This window comes from Ranitomeya variabilis, chromosome 6, assembly GCF_051348905.1.
Source record: "Ranitomeya variabilis isolate aRanVar5 chromosome 6, aRanVar5.hap1, whole genome shotgun sequence".
In the NCBI taxonomy this organism is placed as follows: domain Eukaryota; kingdom Metazoa; phylum Chordata; class Amphibia; order Anura; family Dendrobatidae; genus Ranitomeya; species Ranitomeya variabilis.
Genome location: NC_135237.1, coordinates 100,720,195 through 100,746,764, shown reverse-complemented (window position 1 = coordinate 100,746,764; position 26,570 = coordinate 100,720,195). Strand labels below are relative to the sequence as shown.

The following is a 26,570-nucleotide window of genomic DNA, read 5'->3' as shown; positions in this document are numbered from 1 at the left end:
TTTGCATTTTCACAAGGGTAACAGGAGAAAATAGATCTCAATATATGTTTTGATACCCCATATGTGATGGAAAATTACTGTTTGGGCACACACAGGGCTCTGAAGGGAAGGAACGCCATTTGACTTTTGGAATGCAAAATTGTCTGGAATACGTAGTGAATGCCATGTCGCATGTGCAGAGCCCCTGATGTGCCTAAACAGTGGAAGCCCCACACAACTTAACCCATTTTGGAATCTACACCTCTTGAAGAATTTCTCTAGGGGTGTAGTGAGCATTTTAAACCCACAGGTATTTGATAGAATTGCACAACATTGAGCGTAGAAAATGAAAAGTCACATTTTTCGACTAAAATGTTGTTTTAGCCCCAAGTTTTTAGTATTCAAAAGGGCTAATAGGAGAAAAAGGATCACAAAATTTGTTGCACAATGTCTGCTGAGTACAAAAGTACCCCATATGTGGTTATTAACTACTTTTTAGACACAGTGCAAATCTCAGAAGGGAAGGAACGCCATATTAGAGTACATATTTTGCTGGAATGATTTGTGAGTGCCATTTCACTTTGGCAGAGACCCTGAGGTGTCAGGGGAACAGGACCCTTCATAAGTGACCCCATTTCACAAACTTTTACCACTGTAATGATGTTTTAGCCCCAGATTTTACATTTTTGCAAAAGGTAAAAATGACCACATAATTTGTTACACAATTGTTTGTGAACATGGCAATACCCCATATGTGGCTGTACAGTACTATTTGGCCACATGGAAAGTCTCGGGAGGGATGGAATGCTATTTGACTCTTGGAGAACAAATTTTGTAGAATATTTTGCAAACTCCATATACAGAGCCCCTGAGTGCTAGAAGAGCACCCTCAATTGACCCAAATTTGGAAATTACACTCCTACGGGAATTTATCTACAGGTGTAGGGATGATTTTGTGAGCAATGAATGCTGCTTAGTGAAAATGCCTATATATCATTGTAGTGCCCAGTACTTTGTAATTCCTAGTACATTATGCCCAGCTCTCCTCACTAAAGTAATGGCAAACATGTGGACGCTAACTGTGGATTAGAAACATGTGGATTTAGGAGCGCAGATTTTGCTGGATTTCTTTGGGTTTGGAGCCGCATCACTTTTCCAGAGCCTTTGTGTTACCAGTAATGTGGAAGCCCCATATATTTCTGTTAACAGATGACAAACCTGAGTGACGATTTTTTTTTTTGTGGGTTGAGTAGAAGCTTTTATTGGTAGCATTTTGGGTTACAGAACAATTTGGATCACATTTATCTTGTGTTCTACGATTAGCACTTACAACAGGGTTGCCATCTAAATCTACAAAATACGTGATTTGGATGAAAACCTGAGTGTTCCATTCACTCAAAATGAGCAGCAGATTTACTCTGGACTCTGTGTGGCTTCTGATTGGCATTATCCAGCTTTTACCAAATTTGTTTAGGAGGGCACCACAATATATATAGAGGGATACACCCAAGGTCTTTACAAAGATTATATAATACAAACAGAGAAAAAGCTGCAGACCAAAAATTGGGGATCACCAAACACAAATACAGAAATAATAATTTCATTGAATACAAAGCCAACACACATGTTGGGCATCTCCACGGGCTCCCGTGCTCCCAGGCTTTTTACTTGTACTATGCGCTGTTTTAGGTCTGTATTAGCCACTGTGTTATCGTGCACAGCATGGTTCTCTGGCCTGTGCGAGTGCTATTAGTGATACCTGCACTTTGCAGATAGATTATTCAGAGGCTTCTTGCCCACCATCAGGTAGAATCAGTGCAGTGGAATAGTAGTATACTTTGGTTGGTTGCTATGTTGATGGTGTATGTTCATGTATTTATATGCATTATTGGGATTTACATCGAGTCACTGTTGGTACCTGCACATATTACTTTGACCTTCATTAGCAATTAACATTCTTGTTTATTATACTAATTATGTTTTTCTATTGGCCTTGGGAGGGGTAGTCTTAGGCTTTATTATAAGCTGTTTGGGTTTTCTGATGTCAAGTCTTTCTGACTTTTAGTTTTTAACATGTGTGTTTGCTTTGTATTCAATAAAATTATTATTTCTGTATTTGTGTTTGGTGATCCCCAACTTTTGGTCTGGAGCTTTTTCTCTGTTTGTATTACATTATCCAGCTTTTAAGAAGTGCACAAAACTGGGTTTTTTTTTATGCACCCTTAAAAAGACAGACATTGCCGAATCATAGTACATCCAAAGTGTCTCCCTCTGCCTCATTATAGGGAATCTTTCGCTGGAGTTTCTGTCTGAATTACATATTACAGAGATTTACATGGAAACCCCAGTGTAAGAGCTCTGTGTAGAGTACAGGATAAATGTGCGCTGAGCTTTACTGCAGTCTATGGGAGGCAGAATGAACAAAGCAACAGCAGGTGAAGAATTGGCTTTATTTGTTTTTTACGACGTTCGTTGTGCAGTATTAGGCTATGTGCATAGGGCTGCGGATTTTTCCGCAGCGGATTTCATAAATCCGCAGGTAAAAGGCACTGTGTTTTACCTGCGGATTTACCGCGGTTTTTATGCAGAATTTGTGCGGATTCCACCTGCGGTTTTACACCTGCGGATTCCTATAGAGGAGCAGGTGTAAACCACAGTGGAATCTGCACAAAGAATTGACATGCTGCAGAATGTAACCCGCAGCGTTTCCACGCATTTTTTTCCACAGCATGGGCACTGCAGATTGTGTTTTCCATTGTACTGTAATCGCATGGAAAGCTGCTGCGGACTCGCAGCTGCGGATCCGCAGCAAAATCCACAACGTGTGCACATACGGCGATACTGTCACGGACACGGATACGTCTGGTGGATGACACAGCATATAAATACAACGGGATGGAAAAGGTAGAGGAAGGCCCTAACAGTAGGGAGTGAGAGATGGGACACCTCCTTATACCAACATGTGCCTGACCCTAAGGTCCCCTAACACCCTATGCGAGTCCTTCCCCCCCCCCACTGCCGTCATGTGCCTACTCCCTGATTGTCACCTAAATATACCCCGGCTAGTGCACTGGCTGGCAAGGATGCTAGCCTCGCCATTGTAGATGGTAAAAACACAGGGAAAGTGACAAACACAGGATAGACAAAGATAAAGGAATAAATACTCCGCTTCATGCTCTGCTGCTAAGTTCCAAAGCAGCATAGAAAACAGCACCAGGAATCTGAACTCCCACATCAGCAGCAACACCACCGACACAAGAGAGCTCCTCACTCCAAGCTGGTCTGTATAGAATAACTCTTACTGACAATCAGCTGATGGGTCATGTGACTATTTAAAGGAAGGTGGGAGTGGACACCAACCAACATTAGCTGACCAGGCTAAAAAAAGCAGCCAGCAAGAGACTGACATTAAATTTTGTTGACCAAAAGGAAAAAACAACATTTAAATTACAGCAGCTCCAGAGCTGCCGCAAATCCCATAATAAATCATGACAGATACCAGATATATATTGGAATTATATTACTGCTGCCATGTTTTACTTTACTTTTTTTTATGTTTTGCTGCATTTATGTTATTCAGACTGATTGACCGATCAGAGCCATCTGAGTGCGGGGACCGATGGCATGGGTCAATGACAACTGTCATCACGAAACTGTCACTGGGTGTTTACTTACAGTGACAGTTTTTAATCATGACAGACATAGCACATCATGATGTGCAAACTGACACCCGCTCATGATGTGCTGTCCTATTCCCGTCATTGGTCATAATGTGGATAAAGAAGCACTTCCATCAAAGTTTTAATCCTCTTACTATATTACAGTCATCATATTATATAGCATTGTGTACTTACTATTGCTCATTTTACCTTTCTACGCAGCTGCTTTATGTAGAAACAGAAAGTCTATTGTTTTTGCAATTATCATTCCCTTTTTCAATCCCTGACCCAGCTACTCACCCCCACCAGATACTTTTGCAGTGACTTATGACTCGTACAGGGTTAATTGACCTCCTATTTCTACATAGAGCTAGTCAGTTTTTAATGACGTGATGTCATAGGCGTAATTGAAAAGAGAAGAATTAGCTGGGTAGAAAGGCAAAATGAGCAATTGTAAGCACACAAAGCTAAATAATATGATGATTGCACTATATTAAGAGAATGAAAATTTTGATGGGAGGAGTGCTTCTTTAATATCCATAGCTGAGTTCACCTTTTTGTTGGCTCTGGAGCCTAAATTCCCAGATATAGATAAGATGGCTGTCGGCTGAAGCATTGTTCATTTGACTGACAGCTATCTGAGCTATCTCTTTCATAAACAGAAGGGTACATACAGCGATGCTGTACTCTTTTTGGAAGGACGCCAGCAGACGTCTTTGCCGGCGGCTTATCTCTGGAAATCAAACATCCCTGATCGACACCTTCCGCCAAAAATCAGATGACCAACGCCCCATAGAAAATATAGTGTATGCTGAACTTGTTAATATTGGCAGGTGTGGACAGTATTAGTCTAATGTGTATGGGGGGTATAATTCTCTTTGATATTATGTGCTTGACATAGAAGACATCATGCACATCTCAAGTATAAAGACAAGCACAACTAAAACAGAGCTCAGCATATAAATATAACATGGCTGAATAATTCTGAAGACTGGTGATTGGTATCCTTATGATACAATATTGCTTAATCATGAAGACAGTAGCTATTGTGGCACTATTACAACAGTACAAAGTACATAACTATATACATAGGCGCCAAGTCATTAATACTGGCATTTTGTATGCTAGTCTTAATAAAGGGAGGACTGGAGTTAGGTTCTGTTTAGTCCTGGGTGTTCCAGAAACTTGAACACTTTTTTGCCCTGTCAGTAAAAACAATTTAAGGTGTTCGTGATTTTTTTTTTCAGCTGATGTAACTTATAGAGATTAATTTTTATTGTAAATATTATAATTGTACAGGTCACAGGGAATGCATCCGATGTCAGAATTACGGGCTGTAGACATGTACCACTTATAATCATAATGATTTTCCAATGTGGCTGTAAAAAATATTGTCTGTCCGTGATTTTTTGATAAGGTGCCAGAAAAAAATAAAAAGTCAAGTGGTTAAACAATCGCAGATTTGTAAATAGATATCATAGTCATTTATAAGCCTGTTTACACTGGTAGACTGTGTCAAATGGTACCCAGTTTTTAATCATCTGTAATAGATTCAGTGTGCATAGGCTGCTATTGTTCTCAATAGCGCATTGCCAAAAAGGATTATTTTTAAGCAAGCCTAAAAATATTCCTGACGAACGAGCGGTTTACTTTGCTTTTTTTTCATTGGCAACCTGTTTACACTGCAGTATTATGATGAAACGAGCCTTCCTAGGTACACTCATTCACTATACTCATGCACTATATAATGCACCATTAAGTGCATCAAATTCATTAAGACATATCTTTCAATTAACGTGCACCCCGATCAGTAACATATGCCAGGCAGAGACTGGCTTCCATTTCCGCCATAATTTATGCCACTTATGTAAATTACTAGATTGTGGCCCGATTCTAACGCATCGGGTATTCTAGAATATGCATGTCCCCGTAGTATATGGACAATGATGATTCCAGAATTCGCGGCAGACTGTGCCCGTCGCTGATTGGTCAAGGCCCAGGCGGCCTCGACCAATCAGAGACGCGGGATTTCCAGGACAGACAGAAAAACCCTTAGACAATTACCGTATATATATAGATGATGAATTTGTCAGGCGTGCTTGGTCACACCTTGTCCCACTCGAGCACCTCACACTTTTCGTAACGTTGGCTCAAATGGCAGGGGCAGTTGTAAAAATGCCAAAAGTAGCAATTTTTTTTTTTTGGGGGGGGGGAATTTGGTGTTGTGCAAAAGTTTTGCAACATTTCGAGCCAGAAACTGCGCGGTGAATCAGCCCCATAGTCCATTGTGACACTACAGTATAAGAAAGCTTATAAATGAAAACACAGCCATTGTGACATCATCACAAAACAACACAACAAAGGAATACAAAGGGACAAAAAAAATTACAATAAAACACAGCCTTGAAATAAAGACACTTTAGGGAAAATACCGTACTAAATTTTAGTTCTTTCTTGTATTTACTGGAACGCCCTACTGAACGTTTCTTTTGAGATATGCTAGTGAAATTGGCACAACAGAAAACCATTATTATAAAACAAAGAGAAACTTCTCTATGACAAACATGCTTTTTTGTGATTATTTATATATTATTATAGAATACTTGAATGTCACAACAGGGTCTGGAAAAACATACGTTTAGACAATAGGCTAAATACTTAGACTTTAGACAATAAAAATTAGGTAATACTTTAACCACTATAAACAGTAAATATTACATAGCCATACAAAATACAGTGTAAATGCCCTAAAAGATTACAGAAGTGGAGTTATGGCTTCTAAGCTTATGAATTTAGTCTTTTTATAAACATTTAACTAGATCTCAGCTTTTGATAGATCGAATATTGGATTATGTACTGTTCTTGTATACTGTCCTCTCATCTGCTTGTGTCCCCATCGCTGAGATGTATTGCTGAAAACATTCAGGGTATGTGCACACGTCAGGATTTCTTGCAGAAATTTCCTGAAGAAAACCGGAAATTTTCTGCAAGAAATCCGCATTTTTTTTTTTGCGTTTTTTTTAGCATTTTGCAAGCGAAATTAGCTTGTAGAATGCTAAAGTTTTTTAAGCGATCTGTAGCATCGCTTGGAAAACTGACTGACAGGTTGGTCACACTTGTCAAACATAGTGTTTGACAAGTGTGACCAACTTTTTACTATAGATGCTGCCTATGCAGCATCAATAGTAAAAGATAGAATGTTTAAAAATAATAAAAAAAATGGTTATACTCACCTGCAGACAGCCGATCTCCTCAGCGGCGTCCGTTCCTATAGATGGTGTGTGTGTGTGCAGGACCTTCGATGACGTCTCGGTCACGTGAGCGGTCACATGAGCGGTCACGCGACCAATCACAAGACCGCGACGTCATCGCAGGTCCTTCTCACACACACCATCTATAGGAACGGAAGCGGCAGCGATGAGAGGCGGGAAGACTCCGGGGGCCATCGAAGGTGAGTATATCACTATTTTTTATTTTAATTCTTTTTTTTTTACCAATTATATGGTGCCCAGTCCGTGGAGGAGAGTCTCCTCTCCTCCACCCTGGGTACCAACCGCACATGATCTGCTTACTTCCCGCATGGTGGGCACAGCCACATGTGGAAAGTAAGCAAATCAATTCATGGGCAGCACGGTGGCGCAGTGGTTAGCACAGCAGCCTTGCAGCGCTGGAGTCCTGGGTTCAAACCCCACCAAGGACAACATCTGCAAAGAGTTTGTATGTTCTCTCCGTGTTTGCGTGGGTTTCCTCCGGGTACTCAGGTTTCCTCCCACATTCCAAAGACATACTGATAGGGAATGTAGATTGTGAGCCCCAGAGGGGACAGTGATGATAATGTGTGCAAACTGTAAAGCGCTGCGGAATATGTTAGCGCTATATAAAAATAAAGGTTATTATTAAGATTATTATTATTCCTAGTTGTGCGGAATCCCTACAATTCCGCAAATTTAATGAACATGTTGCTTTTTTTTCCGCGATGCGATTTTTTCGCGGAAAAAAATGCAACATTTGCACAAGAAATGCGGAATACACTGTAAATAATAGGAGGCATATGTAACGCGAAAAATACTGAACGTGTGCACATGGCAACCGTTGTTTAAAGTTTTATTTAATAAATGAGTAGTACACATGAAAATAAGCAGCTTTGTAATATATGTTATCAGAGAAATCTGCTTCTTTATCTAACAAAATTTATCAGTCATTATCAAAAATCTCAAATCTGAGTGAAAATCTGAATTCAGTGAAGACTTTCCCATTACTGAGGTAGGAGATGGCGGCTGCTACAGATAAGATTCTATGTATATGGGAGGATGGAGGAGCTAGAGGCAGAGCTACACCCTCCCCTCATTTACATAGACTGTCATCAGAAGCAGCCACCAACTCCTATCTCAGTAATGGAAAAGTCTTTACTGAATACAGATTTTACCTCAGAATTGCAAATTTGCATCAATGTTTGCAGAGAAAGAAGCAATTTTTTTCTGATAAGATATATTACAAAGTTGCTTATTTTAATGTGTACTATTGATTTATGAAATCAGAATTACAATGACGGTTACGCTTTAAATCAGTGTTGTAAACCGTCAGCTGGACAGGTTTTGGACAAGAGATGTGTGTCACCAAGGTGGATAGCCTCAGTGACAGGAAGCTTGGAAAAGCAGACTCCAGCACAGATAGTTATGAGAGGGTTTTAATGAACCCAGATATTGGGTCTGGTGTTTAGGAACGGCCAGAAGAGCTGGGTGGGACTTGCTGTACCGATATCTGCACTTCCAGGCTTTGAGCGGCCTATTTAAAGCAGTTGCCTCAGTCTGGGTCTGTGAGTGAAAGGCAGAAAGACCTCTTTCTGCAGTGAGAGTCTGGATGTTACTCTGACCTGGTGAGTCCATTCTATGATGTGTGATGTGAACTATTTTGTCTTTCCTTTGCTGGTCTTTATGCCAAAGAAAAGAATGTTTGTTTTTCTTTATGCTGGAAGACTATGAACTTTAATAAATCTTCTTGCGTGAACAAGAGACTAAGTGCCTGTGCTGAACCTAACCCACTGCTAGAGAGAGTGAATCGCTGCAATGTATAAATTGAAAATCAGTAATGCTAGAAAATATCTTCTTTTCATATTTGTTTTGTTGTCATTTTTACAGCTTTATGTTTTCTGTATGATTAGGAATGAATCTCAGTGGTAGTGTAATGCTGTCTATTGCAAAATGATGTAAGAAGCACCATTAGGAGACCATCACTGTTCCAGTTAAAGGGATTCTCCTCCAAGAGTTTTTCTATTCAAATATACACACGTGGTCAAAATTGTTGGTACCCCTCGTTTAATGACAGAAAAACCCACAATGGTCACAGAAATAACTTGAATCTGACAAAAGAAATAATAAATAAAAGATCTATGAAAATGAACAAATGAAAGTCAGACATTGCTTTTCAACCATGCTTCCACAGAATTAAAAAAAAATAAAATAAAACTCATGAAATAGGCCTGGACAGAAATTATGGTACCCCTGAGCAGAGGTGTATCTAGGTTTTTTGGCACCCGGGGCAAGAATTCAGTTTGGCGCCCAAACCCCCCCGAGGACATATGCGACTTACACACTTCGTCATGTACCGACGAGTTCCTCTCCCTAATGCTGTCAATGTTCAGTGAAAAGCTGAGAGAAGCAGGAAGCGGAGCTCGTTGTCACTGGACCATAAGTGTGAAAGTCGCATATGAGTGAACTGTCCATATGATGACTACTGGAACCTACAGAGCTGAATACTGACATTGCAGGCTTCTGACTTCTCAAAACTAATGCACTGCACACTTTTAGGATTCTCCCTCACCAGTGGACAGTCATGTCAGCACAAGCATGTGATTTGTATACTTCTGACCACATTCTGACTAGACGTGCCCGGCCTCGCTCAGTTCATTTTCATTGAGCTAGGCCACACATGTCTAGTCAGCACGTGATGGCATGTATGTAAATCACCAGCATGAGAGAATCTGTGAGAGTCAGACGTCTGCAGTCACAAAGAATTACTGCAGACTCATTACAAACCTGGACAACCCCTTTAATGCTCCTAACATAAATAAAAACATGAGAATTAGTTAGTATCACAAATAACATTTACATTCATGTACCTTATAGATGTTGTCTATGGAGTCGTTCTCCTTCTTTTCTTCATCTTGTCCAGACCCCATGATGAATTTTCTCATCCACAGCTCGTCTCTGCAGACTTCCATCTTCTCCGCTCTTTTGCCGAAAATCTCCACATGATGCCCTTAACCCCTTTCTGACCTCGGACGGGATAGTACGTCCAAGGTCAGAAGACCCGCTTTGATGCGGGCTCCGGCGGTGAGCCCGCATCAAAGCCGGGACATGTCAGCTGTTTTGAACAGCAGACATATGCACGTAATAGGCGCGGGCAGAATCGCGATCTGCCCGCGCCTATTAACTAGTTAAATGCCGCTGTCAAACGCAGACAGCGGCATTTAACTACCGCTTCTGGCCGGGCGTCCGGAAATGATCGCATCGCCGACCCCCGTCACATGATCGGAGGTCGGCGATGATTCAGAATAGTAACCATAGAGGTTCTTGAGACCTCTATGGTTACTGATCCCCGGCAGCTGTGAGCGCCACCCTGTGGTCGGCGCTCACAGCACACCTGCAATTCTGCTATATAGCAGCGAACATCAGATCGCTGCTATGTAGCAGAGGCGATCGTGTTGTGCCAGCTTCTAGCCTCCTATAGAGGCTATAGAAGCATGGCAAAAGTAAAAAAAAAAAAAAGTAAAAAAAAATGTGAAAAAAATAAAAAAAATATAAAAGTTTAAATCACCCCCTTTCGCCCCAATCAAAATAAATCAATTAAAAAAAAATTCAAATCTACACATATTTGGTATCGCCACGTTCAGAATCGCCCGATCTATCAATAAAAAAAAAGCATTAACCTGATCGCTAAACGGCGTATCAAGAAAAAAATTCGAAACGCCAGAATTACATTTTTTTGGTCCCGCGACATTGCATTAAAATGCAATAACTGGCGATCAAAAGAACATATCTGCACCGAAATGGTATCATTTAAAACGCCAGCTCGGAATGCAAAAAATAAGCCCTCAACCGACCCCAGATCATGAAAAATGGAGACGCTACGAGTATCGGAAAATGGCGCAATTTTTTATTTTATTTTTATTTTTTTAGCAAAGTTTGGAATTTTTTTTCACCACTTAGATAAAAAATAACCTAGTCATGTTTGGTGTCTATGAACTCGTAATGACCTGGGAATCATAATGGCAGGTCAGTTTTAGCATTTAGTGAACATAGCAAAAAAGCCAAACAATAAACAAGTGTGGGACTGCACTTTTTTTGCAATTTCACTGCACTTGGAATTTTTTTCCCGTTTTCTAGTGCACGACATGGTAAAACCAATGATGTCGTTCAAAAGTACAACTCGTCCTGCAAAAAATAAGCCCTCACATGGCCAAATTGACGGAAAAATAAAAAAGTTATGGCTCTGGGAAGGAGGGGAGTGAAAAACGAACACGGAAAAATGGAAAATCCCAAGGTCATGAAGGGGTTAAAGATAGAAGTGTCATTATAATGCTCCTGAATAAAAAATTGCCCCTCACTATATTGTCTGCACAAAATATGACCCCCACTACTTTGCAACTAAGGGTGGCCCTATACATAATAACTATGTACACTCTATACTAAGGGACTGTTAGACATAATAAGCGATAATAATGTCTTCCTCCACCTCCCCTGTTCCTAAGTCCTTTATAAGTCCCCCTTCCTCCCATCCCAATCCCCCACACCCCTCATTTTCCTCCTTTCCCCGCATCACATTATTGTCCTCTCCCCCACCCCATCATTGCCCTCTTCACCACCACTATCATTTCTTTCTCCCCCACCACCCTATATCTTTGCCCATTTCACCTCCTTCATCATTTCCTCCTCCCCCACCCCACCCCATTATTGTCTTTTCCCCACCACTCCCATCTTTGCCCATTCCACCACCTCCATCATTTCCTCCTCCCCGACCACCTCATCATTGTCTTTTCCCCCACCACTCCCATCATTGCTCATTAAACCACCTCCATCATTTCCTCCCCACCACCCCCATTATTGCCCTTTCCACCACCATCATTGTCCTTTCCACCACCACCATCATTGCATTCTCCCCACCACCCCATCATTGTTCTTTCCACCACCTCCATCATTTCCTCCACCCCCATTATTGCCCTTTCCACCACCACCATCATTGCATTCTCCACCCACCACCCCATCATTGCCCTTTCCACCACCTCCATCATTGCTTTCTCCCCTACCACCCCATCATTGCCCTCTCCAACACCCCCATCTTTGCCCTTTCACCACCTCCATCACAGCCTTCTCCTCCACCACCCCCATTCATTGCCTCTTTCCCCACCACTCCCATCATTGTCTTTTCCATTACCACCATCATTGCCTTCTCCCCACCTCCATCATTGCCTTCTCCCTCACCACCCCATCATTGCCCATTCCACCACCTCCATCATTTCCTCCTCCCCACCATCCCCATCATTGCCCTTTCCACCACATTCATCATTTCCTCCTACACCACCATCCCCATCATTGCCCATTCCACCACTTCCATCATTTCCTCCTTCCCCATCATTGCTCTCTCCATCCCCTTATCATTGCCTTCTCCCCATCTGCCCCATCATTTACACACACACACCGATCTGCTGCAGCTTCACCGTCGCCTTCCTCTCTCTGGCACAGCCAGCCACTGAATGATTACGTCATCCAGCGGCGCTGCTCTCTGTGTGAGAGGAAGCATGGGCATGCTGCAGCTTCTCTGTGCCGGCTGTCAGCTTGACAGCACAGAGAACAGCCGACTCTCAGTCTGGGGGGTGGCAGAATGCAGCCGCCAGGGAGACACTGTGGACTGCCGCATTAGGTGGCCCGACTGTGCCCCCCTGCTGGCTGCACCCTGGGCACATACCTTGGCTGCCCCCCCTAGATACGCCTCTGCCCCTGAAAATAATGAGACAAAAGGGACATGTTAAATCAAGGTGTGTCTACTAACTAGCATCACAGGTGTCTACAATCTTGGAATCAGTGAGTGGGCCTGTATATAGAGCTACAGATACTCACTATGCTGTTTAGTGACATGGTGTGTATCACACTCGACATGGACTAGAGGAAGCAAAGGAAAGAGTTGTCCCAAGAGATTAGAAAGAACCTTATAGACAAACATGTTAAAGGTAACAGTTATAAGACCATCTCCAAGCAGCTTGATGTTCCTGTGAATACAGTTGCACATATTATTCAAACATTTTAAGATTCATGGGAAGGTAGCCAACCTCCCTGGACATGGCCACGGAGGAAAATTGATGACAAATCAAAGAGACAGATAATACGAATGGTAACAAAAGAGCCCAGAAAAACTTCTAAACATATTAACCCTCAAGCTCAAGGAACATCAGTGTCAGATCGCACCATCCATCATTGTATGAGCCAAAGTGGACTTCATGGGAGACGACCAAGGAGGAAACCATTGTTGAAAAAAATCATAAAAAAGCCAGACTGGAATTTGCCAAACTACATGTTGACAAGCCACACAGCTTCTGGAAGAATAAGAGGATGTCCTATGAACAAATGAGACAAAAATGGAACTTTTTGGCAAGGCACATCAGCTCTATGTTCACAGATGGAAAAATGAAGCATATCAAGAAAAGAACACTGTCCCTACTGTGAAACCTGGAGGAGGCTCTGTTATGTTCTGGAGCTGCTTTGCTGCATCTGGCACAGGGTGTCTAGAATCTGTGCAGGTTACAATGAAATCTCAAGACTATCAAGGGATTCTAGAGAGAAATGTGCTGCCCAGTGACAGAAAGCTTGGTCTCCGTCGCAGGTCATGGGTCTTGCAGCAGGATAATGACCCAAAACACACAGCTAAATCACCCTAGAATGGCTAAGAGGAAAACATTGGACTATTCTGAAGTGGCCTTCTATGAGCCCTGACCTATTGAGCATCTTTGGAAAGAGCTGAAGCATGCCGTCTGGAAGAGACAACTGGGGCAGTTTGCTCTTGAGGATTGGCCAAAATACCTGTCGAGAGGTGCAGATGTCTCATTGACAGATACAGTAATCATTTGATTGCAGTGTTTGCCTCAAAAGGTTGTGCAACAAAATATTAAGTTACGGGTACCATCATTTTGTCTAGGCCTATTTCATGAGTTTTATTTATTTTTTTTAAATTCTGTGGAAGCATGGTTGAAAAGCAATGTCTGACTTTCATTTGTTCATTTTCATAGATCTTTTATTTATTATTAATTTTCTCAGATTCAAGTTATTTCTGTTACCATTGTGGGTTTTTCTGTCATTAAACGGCAGATACCAACAATTTTGACCACGTGTGTAATTCATAAGATAATGGCAGAAGTCCTTCCAAGCCTTCTTGCCCTTTGTATGTCCTAAGTACAGGGTCAGGGAAGTTTGGCGATGAAGGACCGAGTAATATAAGAAAGAAAGGTTGCTATGGAGAAAGCTCCTGAAAACTTGTGAAAAATAATCCACATACAATGTCCTAAAATACCACAAACTCATCATATGAGCATTTAAAAAAAAATACATCTTAGGCCAGTCTCACACATCCAGATAATTCCGGTACCGGAAAAATCGGTACCGGAGTTATCCGTGTCCGTGTGTCCGTGAGCTCACGTGGCACATCAGTGTGGCACACGTGTGGCAGCCGTGTGCCGCCCGTGTGCCGACTGAGTACCACACGGACCGTGCAGGAGACAGCGCTACAGTAAGCGGCCCTATGGGAGGTGGAGCCGCATACTCATCACTGTAATGAGCGGCACCACGTGACTGCTCATACAGGACAAGCTGCGGCGCTAAGAGGAGACATCGCAGGAGCTGGGTGAGTATTTTAATGCCAGCGGGCGGGCGCACAGGGGGTGGGAGGCGGCAGGTGACCGGGAACTTTATTTTAAAAACAAAAAAATAAAAAAAACCATGATTTTTCATTCCTTCTCTCCAGCGAACGCTGCTGGGGAGAAGGAATGAATGGCGGCTTCAGCACCACACGCTGGGGACAGCGCTTAACTCTAGCGCTGTCTCCTGCACTGTCCGTGCGGTCCTCAGTCGGCACACGGGCGGCACACGGACAGCATCCGTGTGCGGTACGTGTTTACACGGACCCATTGACTTTAATGGGTCCGTGTGATACGTGCGCTCCCACGAACACTGACATGTCTCCGTGTTTTTCAAACGGACACACGGTCCGTGAAAACACGCTGAAATGTGCAGAGACACATTTATTTTAATGTGCCTACGTGAGTCAGTGTCTCCGGTACGTGAGAAAACTGTCACCACACGTACCGGAGCCACTGACGTGTGAAACAGGCCTTAGTCTAAGTCCACATTTGTACATAATCATATAATGTATTACATGTCAAAAAAGAGTGCGCCATATATCAAACTATGTCTGTCTAAATACTTTTTTTTCTACATTATTCTCTCACCTAGTTTTTCAAGGCACAGACAGAAAATGTATAAGTTTTAGACATATTCAAAGGTATTGCTTTTATTACTTTTTTGTATGTCCTAAAATATTCAATACAACAGAAAACTTAAGAAAGCGTCATCAAAATAACTTTTTTTTATTACATCTTGGCCATTTTATTGTATAGATACTTTGTCATATGTGTCTGAATACAGTTTTTTGCAATTCTAGTGTATATGTCTAGAATACACTGTATAAATGTGAGCCTAGCCTTATATGAAGTACAGCTGTAAAATTTATGCAAAAAACAACTACCGGTATTCATAAAATGGATACAAAGTAGTGTGCAGTACTTATAAATCTGCATACCAATGAAATCCTTAAGGGGGACCTGTTAAGTGATTCATGCTGCCCTACAGCATTCACTGTCTGAGAACAAACCATGATGTCTGGGGCTGTTGAGTTCAGGTCAGGAGCTCCATGGCCAACCTGTACATCACGGTCTGTACTTAAGCCTTGATTAATGGACGTGTAAAAACAGATTTAGGGCTCATTCCGAAATAAGTTTTTCTCATATGAGTTCTATGTTTTTTACTGATAAAACTCATACCTATTAGGCCGGCGTCACACTCGGCGTAAGACAATACGGTCCGTTTTTTACGTCCGTACTACGGCCGTAATACGGAGAAATGTTCCCAAAATAGTGATCCGTAGTCAGGGTGTGTCAGCGTATTTTGCGCATGGCATCCTCCGTATGTAATCCGTATGGCATCCGTACTGCGAGATTTTCGCGCAGGCTTGCAAAACCGACATCTAATGGATTTATGTGCTCAAATGTTCGGGAAAACATGTATACAGTATATATATATATATATATATGTAATTGAGACACATATATATATATTCTGTATTTAGATTTCATTCAGCGCGATATCTGTGAACAGCCGGTAATTCAATTACCGGCTTTTCATTTCTCCTGCACAAACCCGACAGGATATGAGACATGGTTTTCATACAGTAAACCATCTCATATCCCCTTTTTTTTGCATATTCCACACTACTAATGTTAGTAGTGTGTATGTGCAAAATTTCACCGCTGTAGCTGCTGAAATAAAGGGTTAAATGGCGGAAAAAATTGGCGTGGGCTCCCGCGCAATTTTCTCCGCCAGAATGGTAAAGCCAGTGACTGAGGACAGATATTAATAGCCAGGAGAGGGTCCATGGTTATTGGCCCCCCCGTGGCTAAAAACATCTGCCCCCAGCCACCCCAGAAAAGGCACATCTGGAAGATGCGCCTATTCTGGCACTTGGCCACTCTCTTCCCATTCCCGTGTAGCGGTGGGATATGGGGTAATGAAGGGTTAATGCCACCTTGCTATTGGAAGGTGACATTAAGCCAGATTAATAATGGAGAGGCGTCAATTATGACACCTATCCATTATTAATCCAATTGTTGGAAAGGGTTAAAACACACACACACATGATTTAAAAGTATTTTAATAAAATAAACACAGCGGTTGTTGTAATAATTTATTGTTCTCTCAATCCATCAGGAACACCCTCGCTTGGAAAAATAATAAACGCACAAGATACATACCTTCTGGTGAACCGTCTCGTCCCACGAAGTAATCCATCTGAAGGGGTTAACTCATATTACAGGCAGGAGCCCTGCTAATGCAGCTGTGCTCCGTGCCTGTAATCCCCGGGTGCTGAAAGGAAAGCAGTGATCTGTACTTACATTGAGTCGCGGTGAGGCGCCCTCTGGTGGATGTTCTCATGAACTGCAGCCTGGGAACTTTTTCCCACGCTCCAGGTCATATGGGGACATCCACCAGGGGGCGCATCACCGCGACTGAAGGAAATGTAGGTCAATGACCTACATTTCATTCATTCGCCGGGGATTACAGGCACGGAGCACAGCTGCATTTAGCAGGGCTCCTGCCTGTAATATTAGTTAACCCCTTCAGATGGATTACATCGTGGGACGAGACGGTTCACCAGAAGGTATGTATCTTGTGCGTTTATTATTTTTCCAAGCGAGGGTGTTCCTGATGGATTGAGAGAACAATAAATTATTACAACAACCGCTGTGTTTATTTCATTAAAATACTTTTAAATCATGTGTGTGTGTGTTTTTTAACCCTTTTCAACAATTGGATTAATAATGGATAAGTGTCATAATTGACGCCTCTCCATTATTAATCTGGCTTAATGTCACCTTCCAATAGCAAGGTGGCATTAACCCTTCATTACCCCATATCCCACCGCTACACGGGAGTGGGAAGAGAGTGGCCAAGTGCCAGAATAGGGGCATCTTCCAGATGTGCCTTTTCTGGGGTGGCTGGGGGCAGATGTTTTTAGCCACGGGGGGGCCAATAACCATGGACCCTCTCTAGGCTATTAATATCTGTCCTCAGTCACTGGCTTTACCATTCTGGCGGAGAAAATTGCGCGGGAGCCCACGCCAATTTTTTCCGCCATTTAACCCTTTATTTCAGCAGCTACAGCGCTGAAATTTTGCACATACACACTACTAACATTAATAGTGTGGAATATGCAAAAAAAAAGGGGATATGAGATGGTTTACTGTATGTAAACCATGTCTCATATCCTGTCGGGTTTGTGCAGGAGAAATGAAAAGCCGGCAATTGAATTACCGACTTTTCACTAACACCGCTGCGTATTTCTCGCAAGTCACACTGCAGGTCCGTGTGGAATCCGTATTTTTCTCGCCCCCATAGACTTTCATTAGCGATTTTTTTTGCGCAATACGCTGACAAACGCAGCATGCTGCGATTTTGTACGGCCGTAGAAAGCCATATAATACTGAACCGTAATATACGGCTAATAGGAGCAGCCCCATTGAGAATAATTGTGCCGTATGTAATGCGAGTTTTACGGACGTAGTTTCTGCGCTCTTACGTCCGTAAAACTCGCCAGTGTGACGCCGGCCTTAGAGTCTATGGGGCTGCTCACATGTCTGTGTATTGTTGCGGACTAAGTGGTCTGCACAAAAATCATGGAGATATGACCGATATTGACCTGAGTCTTTGATCAAACTCGCCAAAATCCTGGGTCCATGAATAATCTGACAGCACTTTGATGCCATCGCAAACTGTTTGATAGGAGAAGCTTTTGGAAACCTCTATCGGTAAGCAATTCAAGGAGATTTAGCCTTACTAAACTGCCCAACCTACAGACTAGACATGGTAGTTTGCCCCCTCTTTGTGTTGTAGCATGATTGGAGTGCGTGTATGGAAGCTGCACTAATAATTTTGAGCTGTCTATAGAAATGAAATTGTCATCTTTTCTTTTTCAGAATCTGAGATTTTGGCTCTTTTTAACAAACCGAAGACACAACAAAGGTATCGAAAATATTACACAGTAAAAATCCCCATGAAGATCACAAGGGAAAAAAATGCCATCATTGGTCTGGAAGCAAACTGGTTGGAATATATGACAGATCATTTCAGAAAAGGATGCTCACTAGTGAATGCTGTCTTTTATCTCGGAATGCTAAATGGTATGGAATTTTACATTTGCCAATTATTTCCCAGAGTATAAACTGTGGCTGCTTTACGCACGTGTGTTGTCTGTGTTACATTCAGGGCCGGACTGGCCATAGGGCACTTCTGGCATTTGCCAGAGGGGCCGCCCCCTGCCGTGGGCCGCTCCCTCTGCAGGAGCACCATTGATGTGACAGGACAGGAGCCGCTCAGGAGAAGAAGGAGGCGCGGTCTCAACTGCTCTGTACATGTGAGCAGCAGCAGTGGGACACAGGAGTCCACAGTGAGAAGGAAGGGCAGAGGCAAGGTGGGGGGGGAAGGGAGGCATTTATCCCCGGCCATGTCCCAGCTCCTGCTCATGGCCGGCGGGGATAATTTACATACATACCTCTCTAGGAGGCCGCACCAGATCCATATCGCCAGCACTGCTGCTGTCTGGCACTCAGCCAATGAAAACAAGCAGGGGAGCTACAGAAACCAATGAGGAGGTGGGCGGGGACAGTGCTGTGAGGAGAAAAAGACTGGAAGATCCCAGCACTGAGCTCCTCCAATAGCAGCTGCAGCGTTCCCTCCTCTGCCGGATCAGAGCTGGAGGATGCACGGCCGAGAGCAGGACAGGAGGGCCCATGCCTGTGTGTGCAATGACTGCTCTAGCAACAGAGCTGAAATCCCCTGCTCCTAGGATGCATCATCAGATGAAGAAATCCAGCTGCCTGTAGAAAGGAGTGAGTATATATGTGTATGCTCAATGTGTAAACTGTGTATATGTGCAGGGCATGTGTCTGTAGTTTGAGTATATGTATATATGTACTGTGTGTATATGTGTGTGTGTTTATATATATATATATATATATATATATATATATATATATATATGCACCTTATGTGTCTGTATATGTACTGTATGTGTGTGTGTACTGTAATGCTGCAGAATCATGACCCCCCAGGCTGCCCACCCTGTATGTCCGTGACTTGCATTTTACTGCCCTGTGTTGCAGATTTGTGCACACTAATATATTTTTAAAGGGAACATATCACCAGTGTTTGAGTCTGTCAACAAATGCAGCCGCCTTTACCTTCTCTGTGCTGCCTTAGGGTATGTGCACACGGGGCGTATTTGGTCTGGATTTGCTGTGGCTTGAACGGGGCGTACAGCCGCAGTGTCGAGATGTTACAGCACAGTGGAGGGGATTTTATGAAATCCCATCTCCACTATGCGTTCAGGGATGCGGGTGATGACACACCCAAAATTACGCACATGCGACGCGTCTTTATAGACTGCAGCATGTCTATCTTGCGGAGACAATCAGTCTCCACAAAATAAATATCCCTCCCTGTCCTATGTATAGATACAATGCGGTATCACCGCATGTACAAAAGGGGGCAGCGTTTTTGGCAGAGCCGGGATCCACTGCGTCCAAAGCGCTGCCAGTACACAGCGTGGAAACATGCCCCACACCGACATGTATATTGACTCCTGACCCCCTGCTTACCCCCAAACAAAACACTTTGAGTTGTTGTATTTAAAGGGAACCTGTCACCCCCCCAGGCGTTTTTAACTAAAAGAGCCACCTTGTGTAGCACTAATGCTGCATTCTGTCAAGGTGGCTCTTTTAGTTGTGCTCCCTTTCAATGCTAAAATAATCATTTTTATAATTTGTCCCTGATACCTCTAATTTGTCCGGGGGAGGGGCATGTCTTTTCCCCCCAAACACAAATGCCTCCCAGCAGTCACTCAATACTCTCTGCCTTCATTAACGTCCCACTGGGGCTCCCGGATTTACCGCCTTGTCAGTGACCACTGCGGTGTGTCCCTCACTTCCCAGACGACCTTCCACGGTCGGAGCAGCAGCCGCAACAGTGACCACTTTGAGGAAGTTAACACGCAGCAGTCGCCCGTGTGTCCTGCTGCGGCCCCGGCGCCTGCGCTGTAAGTTCGAAGGGCAACGCAAACTGCTGATTCTATCAGATGAGAGAATATACATTGCCGTCTGCATTGGCCCTTAGACCGGTGTCACACTTGCGAGTGCAATGCGAGAAACTCACTCGAGTCTCTTGCTTCCATACCCGGCACTGTCGTCATCACTTGGGAGTGGAGCGTTCAGCTGCATTGAAATACATGCAGCCGCACACTCCGGTCCCTACTGCCGGCGACAGTGCCGGAAGTGAGAGACTCGCAAGTGTGACCCTGGCCTTAGAATGATTCTTGTATTCAGCGTTTGCTGGATGCTGTAGCCTAGTGTTTGTATCTAGGGTATGTGCACACGGCATTTTATTTCAGGTGGCAGAGCTGCTTCAGGAAAGCATCTCAAGTCTTTTACATGAAGGCGCCATGTTTTTCTGTGCCACCGACGTCTTTTCACGATAGTTTCTGTTATAGTTGCAAGTGACACTGTGCTACTTCTTTTAATGGCCTCAGTTTTCAAGCACTGAAGCAGTTGAAAGAAGTAACAACATACGGAGCAGGTAAAGCAATGTCGTTTTACATTGCTGTGCACCAAGTTCATGTTATGCGGCAGGTTTGAGGTGCTTTTTCAGGTGGGGGGTGCCTGCCGCAATCCGCCTGAAAAAGATGTGTGCACACACCCTTACCTTGGTTCTGCAGCCACAAAATACATGCATCCCAACATGAAAACGATCTGTCCAGTCTCGTTTTTTAAAAGTTACCTCTGCTGCTTCGGTAAGGAAGGTAAGACATCGGTAAACTGGTTAATGAGTCACTACACATGGCCCGGTAATGTGTGCTTGCCCCCAGACTGAAACGTAAGTGATTTTCACTTATGAAAAAAATTAATTAAAAGCTTCTCCTATACATTACAATGTTAATCACGGACCACGCAAAGTGTACGCTGGTGCTGTCTATGTGCTGTCCGTGATTGGCACAGGTTCATAGACCTGTATAGGTCATTTTGTATGCGACAACGATAAAAAACGAAAAATGTCTCTGATTTTTATTTGGGGACACAGTCTGCAAAAGCATATGGGCATGTGAGCAGCACCATAGACTATAATGGAAAATAAATAATGTCCTGTTCTCAGGAGCGCAAGTCTGGGGCAATATGCTACCAAGAACCTTGATTTTTAAGCCGGCTAAAAATCATCTCACGTGACTAATCATCATTTTGCTCTTACATCAGGTGATTACTGACCTATTTAAATGAGCAATAATCAGCAAGACGCACCAACACACATTTCATGATTATTGGCTCATCTAAGTTGGCCATAATTCAGTGGCTGTTGGCTATGCAGGTCCGCAACACAAAACGTTTTGATTGTATGCTGCTGACCTGTACTTGGACTATCTAGAGAGCAAGATTACAGAAGTTACAAGACGTGGGCCTGTGTGCTTAAAAATGCCAGGGCTGAATTTCAGTCCCAGTCCGGCCCTGGTTACATTCACTAGAAAACAGACACGACACTGACCAATGTCATTGGAAATATTGTCTAGATGACAGTTTTTACAAATGGATTGAGTGTCTGTGTGTAAAGAGGATGTCAGATGAGACTTGCCTATTCAAGTGTGTGGGTGTGCACAAAAAACGATCATCTACGTAGCATCTGCTTTTTTTGTGGACACATTGCAATTATTAAAAGGCTTATTCTGGTCTTTGGTTATTTTTTCTTATGGGGTTAAAAACTTACCGGCAGTTGTTAATTACCAGCCTATTCTGCCTGACGACAATCTGTTCTGGCTCAGACGATTCTTCTGCTTCCTTTGACCTCACATCAGCAGAGCAGCTCTTTCTCTTCTAATCTGCTCTGTCGACGAGGCGTCACAGCCAACGTCATGATGATTGATAGCTGGCTCCTTGAAGTTAGGCAGCTGGGAACCAGCTTTAAATTAGCATTATGTCAGCAGGGACCCCCCATCAACAGAGCATAGTGAAAGAGAAGTAGCTGCTCTGTCAACGTGACATCACCAGAAGAGGGGGAATCGCCTGCTGGAGCGCTCTGTGACCGTCACTGGGTAGAAGAGGCATGTTAGTTAGCATCTACATGCTGGTAGGTTCTTAGTAACAAACAAAAAAATAAGCAAAGTTCCAGATAGCCCCTTTAACACAGGAAACTGTATTTGGCCTCGTACATTTTTTAATTGTTGTCATTTTTTAACTGTCAGAAATAGACATAACAAAGGCACCCGGCTGGCATATGAATGGAAAACCAATGACAATATGGATGAAAATCCAGATGAAAAACCAATTTTTTTTTCATAAGTCCATATGAACTTGGCATAAGTCTACTTTCACATGATTGTATTTACCCTCTGAGTTTTTTTTTTCCACTCAGGCCAAATGTCCACATGAAAAAAATCACAGCATTTGCTATTCTCTTCCACATTTCAGATGAAACTCATTTATTCAAGTGTATGGGTGGGCAAAAAGACCGGATCACATACAGATCAACCGTATAGCATTCGGGGCTGTGGAGTCGGAGTCTGTGTCCATTTTAGTGGAGGCAGACTAAGGCTGCCGTTACACTAGCAGTATTTGGTCAGCATTTTACATCAGTATTTGTAAGCCAAAACTAGGAGTGGAACAATTAGAGGAAAAGTATAATAGAAACATATGCACCACTTCTGCATTTATCACCCACTCCTGGTTTTGGCTTACAAATACTGATGTAAAATACTGACCAAATACTGCTAGTGTGACGGCAGCCTTAGAGTTGGTATGAAATGGTCCAACTCCTAAAATATATAATAAATTGGGATCAGTAGTTCAGTGCAGGATGTGCTGTAAATTTTTTCATAAGAATTTGGTAAAGTTATGACATTTCCTATAAATTTCTGTTCTGTTCCTGATCTCAGCTTTTAGTTGAGATGAATCTGTGCTTCACTTTATGTACAGCTCAGTAGAGAGGCAGTGCTGTGGAGTCTGAGTCGAAGGTCAGGAAAATTTAAGGAGTCGGAGTCGGTGGTTTGGCTTTCTGACCCCATAGCTCTGATAGCATCTGATTTTTCCTGATACATTGCCATTATTAACTTAGGAAACTGTCTTTGGTCTAGTATTTTATTTCCCACTGATGTAAAAAAAAAACCCGTATGTCGTACAGATTGTATAAGGATGGTATACGGATCAATACAGATGAAGAATTGTCCGCTATTTCTGGATGAACTTAAGTTTGCAACCTTTTTTGGGTAAAAATTTTACTTTTATATATAATATTATGCCCTAAATTGATGACAACTAATGTAATCTACTTCATTCATTTTTATCTTCTGTCATCCCATAATCGGATTCTAGAAACTGATGACAATGAAGATCATGCGCTTGTAATTGCAACAGATTGAAAGTAAATGATGCCAAGTATGTTTTTACTTATTTGTAATCATTTCTGATCATTTAATGAAAAGGAAGGACATTCTCTGATGTGATCATATCCTGAGTTTTCCACTATATTTCTTTATTTTCTAGATAGTTTGTGTCACTGATCGTTTCTTCCACAGTTTGTTTCCGTAACATCAGATGACATCTTCCTTGTAGCTTGTTGATGACTGTTCCTGCTGATTGATACATAGCTCTGTTAACGAAATCTGCTCATAACAGGCTGCCTGTTCTGATTATAATTTTCCCATATGGATATGAAGAAGATAAATAGACAGGCAGTGGGAGAATGTAATTTGCCTCCGTAATGGGCAAAATATTCACAGTGGGGTGACTCCAGGTTGTGTCTGACTCGTCACGAATCACGATGACTAAGATTTAATATTCCTACTTACGTGTGTGTGTCCTTTGGTGACTTTTTTATTTTCCATATCGTCTCCCAATATTTTATTCTAAGTAATAAGGTTTTGGCTAGTTTCAGAGCATTTGTAAATTTTTTATATTTCTTGTGTAGATTTTTTTTCTATTTTTATTCATTATTTTGTATTTATTTTTGGAATTTTAATATATTTAGTATTTTTTTTTAAATATAATACAATTACTATAACTCTGCCTTTTTTTTTTTTTTACTGAAGACACATCCAAAATTTATTTTTTCTTTTGAAGAAATTTAGTTGTCAGAATGGGAATTCTCTGTTGCCGTGCAGCTGCTCATCTACAAAATAAGTCATAATCAAGCATTTTCTATTCTTTTTATCATTAGGGTGATTATGGTATTGTGTTGGGCCTAAACAATCATATTGTGTAAGATCATCCTGTTAACCCATTCGTTGCCCACAACTGAAATAAGTGTTATACTGTCAATATATACAGAGACCTTGAATTCAGACGCCCCATGTTTCCGGGCAGAGGGGTCGAGCCGCCATGGGTGAAATAAGATTGGAGATACGAGTAAAAATTATTGGCTGTAATAAGTGTTAGAAAACTGAGCTGGTATGACAGAGTTATGGCACCATTACACCTCACAGCTTGAAAATTGATTTTGGGATTGTGACAGAGAAAGCAGCATGTGTTTGCTTGTAAAGCTGCTGACAGGTTTTACATGGTACATTAAATATAGTATCCAAGCGAGAACACCCCAGTAAAAATTTACCCCGCAAAGATTATTATTTTCCTCTAGGTTTATCAAAGCGTGGAGTGCGAGACAGTCATGTCTGATCATGATCTATATTGAATGTTTACACGAGGAAAATACTTTTTCTGCTGGAAGGCTTTGCTTTATTTAGGATATAAGAAAATAAAAACTTGGATGTGAATGTGTCAAACCTGGCATAAAAATGCCACGTGCCACACGTAGCGCATTGCAAATTTGTTTCACACAGAGGTAAATGAAAATTCCATGATTCCTACGGAATGTGACAGGATACAATCAAATGGAGGCTCCTATTGGTTTTGATGTATAGTAGTGATAAGTGGATCGTTTGGGATTCAAGCTTACTTGCTTTGATTAATTTTCTCCAAAAATTAGATTAGCTGCAAATGTTCCTTATTATGTTGTGAGTCTCCCCAGATCTCAGGGCATAAAAGATATAAGATGAAAAAAAAAAGTAAATAAAAAGAAGCTAATATCTTATGGCTCACTTTTAACAGACGTCCCAGCTGCTTGGTGACAGCCATCAGGTCTTCTTCTGCACTCGCATGCCGCATGTCTGCCCTCTTTACTTTGAGCCATGACTTCCATCCTGGTCATTGTTCTTTGTAAGGTCGCTACAAACCTATGAATCATAGTGATTCCCAAGTCCTGATGGTGGCCAGACGTCTTGGTCTATAGTGAAGAAGCCAGAGATGCCACCCGCGACGTCAAAAAGAAGAGGATTGGATGGCGAGCAGCAGGGTAGCAAGAAAGTTGAGCAGTGAGGCAAGTATTAGTTTTTTTGTTTTGTCTATTTTGCCATTTGCTAGCCATAAATAGTTCACCAAAATGGCGACCATGCATTTTCGTTTTTAATTAAATCGGAAAGTGTTCAAATTTGCTTGGAACTGCTAATTTCACGAAATTTTACACATATTTGATCCATCACAGGGATCGATCTGTTCATCTATTGTGTATAGTTGTAGGATATATGTTCATTACATATTTTGGGATCATTTATTGGGAACACTGGCTCTAATCGAAGTGATTTAAAGAAGCACTCTTGTCTACGTTTTTATCCTCTTAATATATTGCAATCATATTATATATCACTGTGTATTTACCATTGCTCATTTTGCCTTTCTACCCAGCTAATTCTTCTCTTTTCCATGAGGTCTATGACATCACATGATTAAAAACTGACTAACTGAATCCTTCTAAGCTCTATGTAGGAGCAGGAGGTCAATTTTCCTCATATGAGTCATAAGTCACGGCAAAAATCCCCTCAGCAGGGAGAAAGGAGTAGCTGGATCAGGCGTTGAAGAGGGGAATGATAAATGTAAGGACAAGAAACTTCCTGTTTCTACATAGAGCAGAGAAAACAGAAGAACTATTTGGGTAGAAAGGCAAAATGAGCAATTGTAAGTACACAGTGCTATATATAATGTGATGACTGCAATATATTAAGATAAAACGTTGATGGCAGTGCTTCTTT

At 42.2% G+C, this 26,570-nt stretch overlaps 1 protein-coding gene across 2 annotated transcripts in view; it reads left to right on the top strand.

The window, feature by feature from the left end:
* The window catches only part of RFTN1 (raftlin, lipid raft linker 1), a 462,134-nt gene that overhangs the window by 342,931 nt on the left and 92,633 nt on the right, over positions 1 to 26,570 (top strand). For both annotated transcript variants that reach the window (XM_077268863.1, XM_077268864.1), the window contains one exon: positions 18,433 to 18,636. In XM_077268863.1, coding sequence (XP_077124978.1) covers positions 18,433 to 18,636 — 204 coding nt within the window. The remainder of the gene's footprint in view (positions 1 to 18,432; positions 18,637 to 26,570) is intronic.